Source organism: Hippopotamus amphibius, chromosome 2 (assembly GCF_030028045.1).
Source record: "Hippopotamus amphibius kiboko isolate mHipAmp2 chromosome 2, mHipAmp2.hap2, whole genome shotgun sequence".
NCBI lineage: Eukaryota > Metazoa > Chordata > Mammalia > Artiodactyla > Hippopotamidae > Hippopotamus > Hippopotamus amphibius.
In genome coordinates, this window is record NC_080187.1 from 69954901 (window position 1) to 69968689 (window position 13789).

Genomic DNA, 13789 nt, shown 5'->3' on the forward strand with positions numbered 1-13789 from the left:
TCCTTGGGTTTATTCTGTATGGGCCTCTCTGTGCTTCTTGGACTTGATTAATTATTTCCTTTCCCATGTTGGTGAAGTTTTCCACTATAACCTCTTCAAATATTTTCTCAGACTCTTTCTTTTTTTCTTCTTCTTCTGGGATGCCTATGATTCGAATGTTCATGCACTTAATGTTGTCAGCAAGGTCTCTGAGACTGTCTTCCATTCTTTTTTTTCTTTTTTCCTGCTCTGTGACAGTTATTTCCCCCATTCTATCTTCCAACTCACTTATTCATTCTTCTCCCTCAGTTATTCTGCTGTTTATATCATCTAGAGTATTTTTAATTTCAGTTATTTTGTTGTCCATTACTGTTTGTTTGCTCTTTAGTTCTTCTGAGTCCTTATTATCTGTTTCTTATAGTTTCTGTATTTTGTTATTGAGATTTTGGATCATCTTTACTATCATTATTCTGAATTCTTTCTTCAGGCAATTTTCCTATTTCCTCTTCATTTATTTGGTCTTGTGGGGTCTTTTTCCTGCTCCTTTGCCTGCATGGTGTTTCTTTGTTTTCTCATTTTGTCTAATTTATAGGACTTGCTGTCTCCTTTCCCTATGCTGCCTAGCAGTAATTCCTCTTGTTTCTGCCCTCTGCCCCCTGTGGTGGGGGTTGTCCAGTGTCTTGAGTAGGCTTTCTGGTGGTGGGGTCTGGTGTTTGCTTTCCAGTATGTGGCTCTGTGTCTTTTCTCTCTGATGAGCAGGGCCATGTCAGGAGGTGTGTTTTAGGGTATCTGTGAGGTTAATATGGCTTTAGGTAGTCTGTGTGCTGATGGGTGGGTTGTGTTCCTGTCTTGTTTGTAGTTTGGTGTGAGGTGTCCAGCACTGGCAGTTGCAAACAGTTGGACAAAGCCGAGTCTCTGATACAGGGCTCTGTGAGAGTTGTCTGCAGTTAATCTTCCCTGTGTCTGAGGACTCCCCAGTAGTCTAGCATCCTGGATTCAGTGCTCCCTCCCCAGAGCCTCCTACTTGACTTCTGATGGAGCAGTCCAGACTTCAGAGGTTGCTTGTCCCGGCAATAAAGGGGTTTAAAGAAGACTGTCCAAGCCCCAGACTAATGGCAGAGTGTTGAGTCAAACAAATACTAAATCAAGGAAACACATACATGTATAAGACACACAAATACTGAATCCAATAGAATATAAGGCACTAGAAATACCTGACAGAAGAACCCCAGTATGCCATCAGACAATCAAAAAGAAAACCAACAGAAATTCAAAACCAAAACAAAACAAACAAACACACACACACAGAAACACAAATCCAGGGAGATTTTGAAAGCTAGGATCAAATATAATAAAGAGCAAGAGTACCACCAGACAGACTGAAGATTCTCAGAATGAAATCAGACAATTATACTTAGAACTAAGATAAAGACAAAACCTAATAATAAAAACCAAAGCAGTGTGTCATCTGGAGAATAAAGCAAGGAAACAGAGCAGACTGATAATATTGCTTATAAGTATGTTAAGATAAAATAAACTCAAAAAGGGTAGAAGATGGGACAACAGAAGAGCGTAGTGTGACTGGAAATATGAAAAGAAAAAGAGAGTAATAGAAATGTATAAAAGATAGAGATGAAAAGAAGGTAGGAGAGATACAGTCAGCACTGCAAAAAACTTAGCTAGAAATAGAAATATATAAAAAGGCCAGTTATGTTGGGATCTTTGCAGTCCCTTCTGGTGTCTGAGGTCATTTGCTGATGTTCAGCTGGTTCTCTGTGGGAATTATTGCATCTCTTGGTGTATTCCTGATGCATCTGTGGAGAGGGATGCATTCCACGTCCTTCTACTTCGCCGCCATCTTTCTTCTCCCATCTTATTTTTTGACATGGGTAAATTGCACACATTATTGACATTTTTCCCTTTTTAGTACTCAATTTGTCCCAAATTTGACCAATGATCTCAGAATGCTTCTTGACAAGGATTGAATTTATTTATTAACATAACTACCCTCAACAATATATGAAGTAAACTTTCAGAGTATATAGAAATGAGGTCATGTTAATAGTTTTTACCAGGTTCCTGCTTCCAGACTGCCAGAACCAAAAGTGGGGCCAAGGGTTGGCCTTCATGGCACCTCTATCTTACAGCATTAGTGGAACGGCACCACCAAGTGGACACTGCGTGCAGCAACCACTATCCAGCCTACCTGAGCTTGAATGGTCTGGCACCAGAATTACATTGGAAGCTAATCTGCGTTTCATCTTTTAAATATAACCCAGGACTCTGACGATTTCTGATAGAAAAAAATAACCTCTTTTAGAAAAATCATATGACATCAGCCTCGGGCAATGAAGCGGGAAGTTATCATCACTCATTTTCTTTTTTATTTTTATTTTTATTTGTTTATTGGCTATGTTGGGTCTTCATTGCTGCTCGTGGGCTTTCTCTAGTTGTGGTGATTGGGGGCTACTCTTCCTTGTGATGCATGGGCTTCTCATTGAGGGGGCTTCTCTTGTTTCAGAGCACGGGCTCTAGGTGATGGGCTTCAGTAGTTGTGGCTCCCGGGCTTAGTTGTGGCTCCCGGGCTTAGTTGCTCCACAGTATGTAGGATCTTCCTGGACCAGGAATGGAACCCATGTCCCCTGCATTGGCAGGCGGATTCTTAACCACTGTGCCACCAGGGAAGTCCACTCATTTTGTCTTTATTTCAATAATCTATATAAACCAGATGTTAAGTCCTTTTTTCCTGGGCATTATTTGATTTATCTCACTGGTAGATTTACTGGATGATAATATGGACAGCACCAGAAGTAAAACCAGGACCTCCAACAGCAAATAAGAAAAAAAAAAGGTCCATATTCTCCCAGATGTATCCATTTATGGTGGCTTCATAAATAAGAGATACATCAGGTGGGGAGTGGGCAGAGAAACATTTCCCATGGGCCTGAGGAGAAAGGGGCACATTCCACTCCACAGACCAAAAGGGAGGTCAAACTCCATGTTTGAAATGTACCTGACGGATACAAAAGGACCCTCACTACACTGAGTTAATAAATACAAGTAGAAAAAAAAATCATCTGTTGCATAATTTACATCCATGGCATTGAACTTAAGGTGGTTATTGGAGTTTGCCACTGGACCTTGTTGGGTTTTTTTCCCTTGTTTTTTAATGTGTTGATAGAGATGCGTATACATTATTCTATCACAAATTAATTTCCATATTTTAATAACTGTATTTCAATATAATTGGTTTCCTTTTAATCCTATGTATTTAATTTTATGTATTTTAAAACATCCTGAAACAGGTCCATCAGCTCCCCCAACTTTCCTGCTTTAGGACATTTCCCAGAAGTTGTGCATATCTTCAATCATAGTGGCAGAACTTCACCATAACTACTGGGAGGTTAGGAAATAAGCCTTTTTCTGGGAAGGTGTAGGTCCTGCTAAAACTCAGGGTTGTATTTCTAAAGGAAATGGGTAGGAATAGATGTTGGGGACAACTAGCAGTCTTGGCCATAATATTACATCTTTTATTGGCGTCCAAGAGATGTTCATTAGATTCTTATTTTTTTGTTGTTATTTTGGTTTTCCCACTTGACTTGTCATAGGCTGAAAGAGTTCTCTCAGCCTCTTTTTAAATGTGTCTCTAGATGCTTCTCCCAGTTTCCCTTGTTAACCTATGCCACTTTTACACAGATAGCCATACTTCAAAGGGTGTGAGATTGTACCCTGACCATCGGCTTCTTTTTGTATGCGGTAATTGGACTTTTTGTCCTCTATTCAGCCTTGATCAGTGAAGATGATGACCACATGTTCTACCTTCCTGAGTCATTTTCAGAATATGGTTGTGTTCTGTTATTCCATCCCACTCAATCAAATCGATTTGCTTGCTTCTCTCATCATATTTTTTAAGTTCTTTATTGGAATATAATTGCTTTACACTCTTGTACCAGCTTTTGAGGTACACCAAAGTGAATCAGCTGTATTTATACATATATCCCCATATCCCCTCCCTCCCGTGTCTCATCATATTTGATGTTGTGATTTATTTTAAAAATCTATCTCTGGTTTGCTTTATTTTTGTTTGGTTTCTTCTAAAGATGTATTTTGTTTGTTTGTTTGTTTAGTGGCTCCTTTTATAACCAACTTAAGATTGCGAGTAATCACGAAATTTGTATATTTTCTACTTTCCATTATTTTACTTCCTTCTCTTCCATCACTTGATTTTAGCTGACTGTGTATCTTCTAGTGCTTACCTTTCTCTTAAAAACTGTACTTATAATCTCTTCCAGCCCCCAGAAATTAAAAGTTGAGGAAACTGGCCTACTTATCCTACAATCAGCTTTTTTGTTTCCTTCACCTTCAAGTGGTGCTCTGACCATTTTTCTACATTTTCAGGGGTTATAATGTTTATAATTTGTTCTGGAATCTTACTCCCTGGAGTTGTTTTGGATTTTGATTCATTAAAATGATTCAAAACATAGCATCACTTCTTTTGCCAAAATTTCTCCATTTATCATTTGTTTGGCTCATTCTTCCTCGAGGAGTTTCTTCAAGAAAGCTCATGGAAGTCATATTCCATAAGTACTTGCATGTTTAAATGTATTTGTGTTTTTAATCCGACAAATAGAAACCTTCCTCTAATTTTTCCCTTTCAAATACAGAGCTCTGAGTCTCTACTTTTCCCTATGTCTCTATAATTAGAGGTTCCCTTTGCCTCTGGCTCACACAAAGATCACGAGGGGGAGAATGTTATCAGTGTTCTGTAGCCTGACTCCTTGTGGCCAACTCAAAGCTCCCTTCAGAGCATTCAGAGAATTGTGCCAGGGCAGTGTGACAATGAGCCCCAGGCTGGTCAGGTGGTTTCCTCCCACGGTACTGGCAGGAAAAACAGGAACATCTCACGGAGGAGCAGTCTAACCAGTGCCCATCACCTCACATTAAGGATTATGTAAACCCAAGACTTGAGCCAGAGGTTACCTGAGCCAAGAGGGTCAGAAGCAATAGGTAAAGATTGGAGGCTTCTGGAATACTGCCTCTGAAAATGCAGCTGTTCCAAGGCAATGCTCGTGCAACTTGGAAGCAAATATTAGAAAGCAATGGCATTAAAATGTTTGACATGTGTAGATTTTTAAAGTAGATAGATAGATAGATAGATAGATAGATAGATAGATAGATAGATGGATAAAGAGGGGAAAGGAGTGATTGCAATTTGAAGATTAGATTCACAGAACAGATGCTGACTTTTACAAGCCAAATTTCAACAAGAGGACAAAGTGACTAAATGCCCCAGAAGAAGCAAGCAAGTAGCAATGTAAACCATAAAATTAACATAAAAGTCAATGAGTACTTACTATATGTGGCACCAGACTGGTCACATTGGCCTACTAGGTAGGTAAAGAATGCTACATTCGCATGTAATAGGGTATGAGGTCTCAAGAAATTAAGGCTGGATTTAAACCCAGGTATGACCATGGAACCCAATATTTTTATCATAATGCAGCACCCATTCATATAGATAATTTATCAATATTCCAAGAAGCAGTCATCTAAGATTTATGTTGAGTCACTACCTGTCATCTATTTATATTGCATTTTGGAATTTTAAGTTACTTAGACAGTTTTTCTAGTCTAGTCCCATTCCCTGTTCAGAGAAATGGATACAGAAAGGTTAGATCACTTGAAGAAGCTCAGAAAAGCAACAGAAATTGGAGATGTATTACCCACATCTTCACTTAGACACATAAGGCTTAATATTAAAACATAAGGTAACCTTCTTAAAGAAACAGAGAAAGCAGTTCCATGCTACTCCAGTACCATTTGTAGAGACACTGCTTTATCTGTTATTATAGGTTTGAGATCCCCTTTCCCATTCATTCAAAAACAGTCATTGAGCACTCCTATGCCTGGCACTGTACTGGGCACATGATATTCAGCAGAGAACAGAGGACAGAGTATCCAGCTTCTCAGCTTAGAGTCCAGGGGGTAAAATACAGATTTACACAGTCCCAAGTCCAAATGACATCACATTCCCATTTTTGTTGCAGACATTGGGACTTTTACATGGAAACATTTAAGGCACGCCTCTGTCTCAGAATGCACCACATTGATTGCTTCTGTTACTGAATTAAACACAAGGCCTCCCTCTTGGGGCCCTTGCCAAGCTGAAGCCCCACCCCCAACTCAGTCAGGGAGTTCTTTCTCACCTAGGTTCATGCTGCCAATAATGAAACTGAGTTCGGTGCAAGCAAGACAGGCTTTTATTCAATGGCCAGAGGATGGAGAAGGGGAACTCGTGTTCTAAAGGCACCTTCTCCCTGGAGGGAGGGGGTTAAGGAAATTCCGAGGGTTAGGAGGCAGACAGGTCTCCAGGCTCTAGGAAAGATTTCCAGGGGCAGCCGGGGCACGCACAGTCTTCCACACTCCTTTGCACAAGGCACGAATTGTGCCTAGCAGAGTACAAATCCAGAGTAAAAATTGTGCCTAGCAGAGTACTTTGGGAGGAGATCTTAGCGTGGTGATGAAGCAAAGGTATCTCCTTGATACCTCCAAATTTCATCTGCACAGGCACCTTCCTGTGGTCAAGTCAGAGCCAGCTCCTGGTGGCTGACTACTGTGTATCTCTCGAAGCATGAATCTCTCACAGTATAGCTGCAAAGCATCTCTACCAAACACCAGGTACTTTTGAAACAAACACAGAGATAAATCAGTCCTTCAGCTCTCAGGGGTTGGTATGGAAACACAGAGATAAATCAAGGCAAGGAAAGTGGTGACCCTTAGTCTACTTTGCCTGACATCTTGGGTGTAGTCTGTTCACTCTAGCTTTGTCACTGGCCTTTGTGGCACCCTGTTGATAAAACACAGTTAGCCTGTATGGCTAAAATCCAGTTTCTACGCCTGGGGCCTGGCCTGCATAACAAGGACGACACTTCCAGGAAGTTTGCATAAAAGGTGTATGAAGATGTGAAAATAGATACACACATACATACTTACTTAGAAAGAGCTTCGTTCACCAGTCGAATCTGTTCTGGCAGTGTACATTATCAAACATCCCTAGAATGTGCCAAGCCCTAGAACAAATGAAAGAACTTCGCAGCAACTCCTCAGAGTCCTTTTCAACCTCATTTTGCCTGCTGGGAAATCCCCATCTTTCATAAACCTATTTGCTCCATGTTCAATGAAAGGATCAAGGTCTCCTTGAGTGGAGATTTCTGTTCTTCCCCAGGTCTCAAAGCCCAGCTGTGCCCCCTCAGCAAGGCCAGTCACGCAGTTAAGCACATGGGGCCAGAGCAGCTTCTATAAGGAAGGGCCCCTGGCACAGTGATGCTAAGTCTCAGCAGAGAAAGGGCAGCCGAGAAATAGAAGTCACGCTGCTCAGTCAGGGCTGAGTGGGAGGCAGAGGCTGAGTGAGTGGAGCAGGTACACTTAGAAGCAGAAAGAATGTCAAACTCATCATGGAGACGTGACCCACCCACAAATGCAGGAGTGCCCACTCGTGTTCTTTAAAGGGCAGAGTTGACTTAGAACCAGTCTGTGGGGTGGGAAGGACATCATGCATGAGAAATGACTTCCAGAACCTAAATAGAGTTTAAAAGTAGCCACAAGCCTTTCTGGAATCTTCAGCACCTCTGTCATTTCTACTCTTTTTTTTTTTTTTTTTTCATTTCTTTAAGAACTTTCATTGAGGTATAATTGACATACAAGAAACTGCATATATTTAAAGTGTATAATTTGATTTTTTTTCTTATTAGTAATGTATATATGGCAATCCCAATCTCCCAATTCATCCCACCCCAACCCCCCACCCCACTTTCTGCACTTGGTGTCCACATGTTTGTTCTCTACATCTATGTCTCTGTTTCTGCCTTGCAAACCGGTTGATTTGTACCATTTTCCTATATTCTGCATATATGTACAATATACAATATTTGTTTTTCTCTTTCTGACTCACTTCACTCTGTATGACAGTCTCTAGGTCCATCCATGTCTCACAAATGTCCCAATTTCGTTCCTTTTTACAGCTGAGTAACATTCCATTGTATATACATACCACATCTTCTTTATCCATTCATCTGTTGATGGGCATTCAGGTTGCTTCCATGTCCTGGCTATTGTAAATAGTGCTGCAATGAACATTGGAGTGTATGTTTCTTTTTGGATTATGGTGTTCTCTGGGTATATGCCCAGTAGTGGGATTGCTGGATCATATGATAACTCTATTTTTAGTTTTTCAAGGAACCTCCATACTGTCCTCCATAGTGGCTGTATCAATTGACATTCCCACCAACAGTGCAAGAGCGTTCCCTTTTCTCCACACCCTCTCCAGCATTTACTGTTTGTAGCTTTTCTGATGTCTACTCTTATCTTTTAATATCTAGAGTCCAAATCAGGCTTTCTTAATTTAAAGGGAATTCAATCTGTAGGTACACTACTAAGTCTTTAGACCTTCCCAAGGCCAAAGGGTCTTGGCCCAAGGGCTAAACTCCATGAGCACAATATGGCCTGTGGTTGGAAAATCTGAGTTCAGATTCCATCTCATCTAGTTCTGGCTGTGCAACCTGAGTCAGGTAATCTACATATCTTTGCCTTAGTTTCCTCATCTATAAAAAGGGGGATCCTGGTACCCACCTCACAGGCCTCTTAGGATCAAATATTGATACAAAACATTGTAAAGGGTTTCATGCAGTGTCTTATACCTACTAAATATTATGTAAGTTCAGGTGCACATAAAAGCAAAAATCAAACATAATAAGGGAAAAGTTAGTTTCCTGCAGGTAAGTCAGGAGATGCGTAGCACAGAGCCAGGGTGGGAGCACAGCTCAAGGTTTTCAGCCCTGCCCCCCCGCGCCCCCGCCCGGTTCACCACTTTGACATCACTGGGATGGGGCCCTTGTGTTCATGGCCCGGCTGGAACAATCCACACACCAGGCAGCAGGACAGAGGAGAAGATGGAAGGGACAAAGAGGACCTGCCAGCCTTCTCTTAAGGATCGTCCCCAAGCTGCCCCACTCAGGGCTCCACGTCTACCTATAGTTCATTGGGCAGAACCTAGTTAAATGGAAGCTTGGAATCATAGCCTTTATTCTGGGTGGTGATGTGTTCAGCTAAAATTCTATAGAAGGGGATCCCTACCACAAATAGATGGGGGGGTGGGGATTTCAGTCTTCACAACTCCTATGTTCCAGAAGCTATATGGTTTAGAAACTGAATGAAAGGAAGAAATTAATTTAAAAAGGCCTCTGTCTGTCTGTACTTCTTGGAACACCCACTGTGGCTCTATAGTTGCTCAAACAGCATGGACATCTGAGATCAAAAATACAGGTAAAGGAAAAAATGCAAGCACCGTGCTCCTGGCTCAAGGATCTGCCTCCGGGGCGGGGGCGGCCCAATCCCAGACCATCCCCTGGAGGACACCCAGCCGCTAACACTAAGGAGAGGAACTAAAAGCGATGTGCTGTAAGTTGCTTAGAAATACTCATACACGACACCCACAACATGGTTACCCATTCAGCGGACAGGTGTGCACCGAGAATACAGTCATGGTTGTGGGAGTCCAGTGCACTAACCTGTTTACTCATCCTTATTGCTAAATAGATGGAAAGAAACAATGGGCTAAGAAGTAATTATGGGCCACCTATTATAGCCCCCATGACTCCAATTTAAAAAGAAGCAGAGAAACAGGTGTCTTTAAGGGTTATTTTTCAGGCACCAATTAACACCCACAGACATCCCCATTGTCTCTGTTGGAAATCCTCAACCAGGAGATACTGTTCCTCTTAAAACCCTAAAAAGCCAAGGCGTGTACTCTAGCAGGGGTAAAACAACCCCGTTACGTGTCACTAACACATGCAGAGCTGCTCTTGTCCCCCACTTCCTCCCACTTTACCCCCACCCCATCCCAATCCTCCCCTTCCGCCCCCTTCCTCTTTCATTAACCTTAAAAGGAATGAGATGGAGCTATATGTCATGAGGTGGATGGACCTAGAGTCTGTCATACAGAGCGAGGTAAGCCAGAAAGAGAAAGACAAATACTGTATGCTAACACATATATATGGAATCTGAAGAAATGGTACTGATGAACCTAGTGACAGGGCAAGAATAAAGATGCAGATGTAGAGAACGGACTTGAGGACACAGAGCAGGTGGGGCGGGGGCAAAGGGGAAGCTGGGACGAGGTGAGACAGCAGCATAGACATATTTACACTACCAGCTGTAAAACAGATAGTTAGTGGGAAGTTGCTGTATAACGAAAGGAGAGTAACTTCATGGGAGATGCCTTGGAGGGCCAGGACGGGGAGGGTGGGGGGGAGTCGCGGGAGGGAGGGGATATGGGGATATGTGTGTAGATGCAGCTGATTCACTTTGGTGTACCTCAGAGACGGGTACAAGAGTGTAAAGCAAATAGATTCCAGTAAAGAGTTTAAAAAAATAAATAAAAACAAACAAACAAATAAATAAATAGAAAGAAAAAAAAAAAAGGCCAGCTCCACCCTCGTGTTTCACAAGGAATTCTCAGATTCTGCCACCAGGTGGCAGGAATAATCAGCACCAAGAAGCTGAAGCTCTTGGAACCAGAAAATGTCAGGATTCTGGAAGGCACCATAAGAACACCAAGTCGAATCTATGTTGTTTAGATGGAGGGATGGAGGCATAAGAAGATGTGACCTGCCTGGTGTCACACGTGTAATTAGGAGCCCAAAGGACCAAGCCCCCTCGGTTACCTGTGCCACGTTTTTCCACCAACGCCTGCTGGGTTTTATTTTTAACTTAGCAAATTTTCAGCACCCATGAAAGTAGGAATAGTGAAAGGAGTCCCTAAGTGCCCATCAGCCAGCTTCAGCAATTAGCAACACTTTGTCGTCTTTCCACATTATATATATTGTCTCCCACACACCACTACATTTTTATTTTATTTTATTTTATTTTTTAAGTTCTTTATTGGAATATAATTGCTTTATACTCTTGTACCAGTTTTTGAGGTAGTTGATCTCCCTTTGTTATACAGCAACTTCCTACTGGCTATCTGTTTTACAGTTGGTAGTATATATATGTCTATGCTACTCTCTCACTTCGTCCCCGTTTCCCCTTCGGCCCCCCCCGCCCTCCCATCCTCGTGTCCTCCAGTCCATTCTCTGCATCTGCAACCACTATATTTTGATACCAAGTATCCAGAGGGACTACATTGCTGCACTAGATAGTGCTGTGTTAAAGTCACCACAGTTCACTAATTCAGAAAATAATTGTTAGTATCTGCTATGTGCAAGGAACTGGGCTAAAGTAAGGTATAAGCGCCTGGAACACAAGAAAGCAGTTTGGCCATAAAACTTTTATGCATAAATCATGTGTATGCAGGAAATTAGATTTTATTCACATTTATACACTCTTGTGTTTCAATAAATGGAACATGCAATACAAGTTGGAATTGCATTTTTTTTTCTAGGTCTGTGGGGCCAACCGGAGATCTAAAGTTAAAATCAAACTCAATCAAAATCATCACTTGTTCCTTTTTCAAAGACATGGTCACAGCCTACAGGGCTAGCCGGGAACATTTCCTGAAAAGATATAGGCACCTACCTGACACTGTTTATCTGCTGCCTTACTTGGAATGAAGTACCATATAAAATGTCTAGTTGGGATGAGATGGGAGAAAGATTGGACCCACCCAAAAAAGGTAAAGGAAAAATGAACCAGCTTTTTGTCACATTTGGAAAAAGAAGTAAGGGGTCAGTGTATCCCTCCTAGGGCAAACTCCACTCAGTTTGTTAAAGTAAAATCAAAAAAAGTAAAAGTAAAATTGGTCTCACAAAAGAAGCCATTTTTTCCTTATGCTCATTGCTACCAGAGAATGCTTTAAACCAAACCAAATATATTTTAACATCTCATAAATCCAACATCTAAGGATAAAATTATCTGGCCCATGGTTTACTACATTTTGTTTTGTTTTTATAATTTGAAAGTCTGTGTGATGTATTGGAAAGGAGATTGGAAACCTGCACGCTCATCTCAGCTCTGCTTATTAGAAAGCTACATGGCCTAGACCCAGCAACTTTGTTTCTTTCTGTCCTCCTTGTTTCTTTCTGTCCTCCTCAGGTTGGACCATACCAATCTTTTCTATCATAACAACACAAACCAAAAGCATCCATGTTTCAAATATAAATAATGACCTTCAGTACAATACATGCATTTTTCAGGTCAACACAGTCCTTGGTTGAACCATCCATCTTTAAATCTTGTCATATAAGGAACTGCTGATATTTTATAATTTTGCTGGAGAGCAGAGAGAATATGGCAAGCCCTGGGCAGGAGAACTTGGCCTGGGCTTGGAGAAGGACATGTAGTTCTGTTTGGCTGGGTGCTCATTTATGGTGCCTGCAAGGCGAGCAGAGTGAGAAGAACGAGCAGAATCGTGCAGCCCTGAACTGTGCCTAGGGGTGTGCAATTGACTCTGGAGGCCAGGAGACTCATTTTATTATGTAGGAAGAGTAGCAAAGAAGGAATATAGACAGATCTGGAGGAAAGAAAGATCAGAAGCAGAGAAAGTGGTCAAAAACATGTTTAATCAAAGAAGTAGAAAAATGCAAAACATTTAGGCATTTGTTAGTGTTCAATTGTACTTAAAACATTCATATCTTTAAGGAAAAAAATATAAGTGAAATATAAGTGATCCAAATTTTTAACTAAAACACATTTTTGGTACCAGCAAGCATATGTACTGTAAGATCATATTAGAAAACAAAAAGATTTAGGGAATTCCCTGGTGGTCTAGTGGTTAGGATTCCATGCTTCCATTGCAGGGGGCATGGGTTCAATTCTTGGTCAGGGAACTAAGATCCTGCAAGCCAAGCGGCAAAAGAAAAAGGAAGGAAAGAAAGAAAGCAGGAAAGAAAGAAAGAGAGAGACAGAGAAAGAAAGAAAGAAAGAAAGAAAGAGAGAGAGAGAGAGAGAGAGAGAGAGAGAGAAAGAAAGAAAGAAAGAAAGAAAGAAAGAAAGAAAGAAAGAAAGAAAGGAAGAAAGAAAGAAAGAAAGAAAAAGAAAGAAAGAAAGAAAGAAAGAAAAAGAAAGAAAGAAGGAAGGAAGGAAGGGGAAAGAAAGAAAGAAAGAAAGAAAGAAAGAAAGAAAGAAAGAAAGAGAGAGAGAGAGAAAGAAAGAAAGGAAGAAAGAAAGAAAAAGAAAAGAGGAAAGAAAGAAAGGGAGAGAGAAAGGGTAGAAAGAAAGAAAAAGAAAACAAGAGGCTTTACATTTCTAGATTGAGATAATTTTCTTTTTCCTTATGTGGCTTCTACAGACAGTAAATTAAATTTTTAAAAAATCTTCTATGTTTCTTTATGTGTCAAGCTTAAGTAATCATTTCTTTAATCAGCTGACTCATCTAAACACCTCATCTTTGTCATTCCATCCCTCAAAAGTCTTTGGGTATCAGTCACTGAAAGAACATTAGTTTTTTGGCTCTGAAATTTTATTTTTGCAATCTGTACTTTTTCTTAGAGTGATGAAGACTGCTTTGAAAACCAGAACACATCAGGAAATGACAACTCACTAAGGAGCAGAGTTGTGCAAAACAGAGAGCACGAAAACGGCAAACAGGTAGGGCTGGAAAGCAGTGAGTGAACCTATTACCATGGTAACCGCTGTGCAACAGCTATGGGGACAGAAAGCGTGGCACTCAGCTGGCACTCAGAGGAATGAGTTAAATGGTAATTGGAGTGTGTAAGGCAGAGTCATGAGGAAAACACATGTGCCAAACAAATATTTTGTGTTTATACACCTGTCCTAAGAGTTCTCTGATGGGGAGAGTACCTAAGCTTGCTCT

The 13789-nt window shown here is 41.0% G+C and overlaps 1 protein-coding gene across 1 annotated transcript in view; it reads left to right on the forward strand.

The window, feature by feature from the left end:
* SLC28A3 (solute carrier family 28 member 3) overlaps positions 1-13789 on the forward strand; it is a 62877-nt gene that overhangs the window by 19606 nt on the left and 29482 nt on the right. Inside the window, exon 2 of the mRNA XM_057723145.1 lies at positions 13465-13563. Within this exon, the coding sequence (XP_057579128.1) occupies positions 13465-13563 (99 nt within the window). The remainder of the gene's footprint in view (positions 1-13464; positions 13564-13789) is intronic.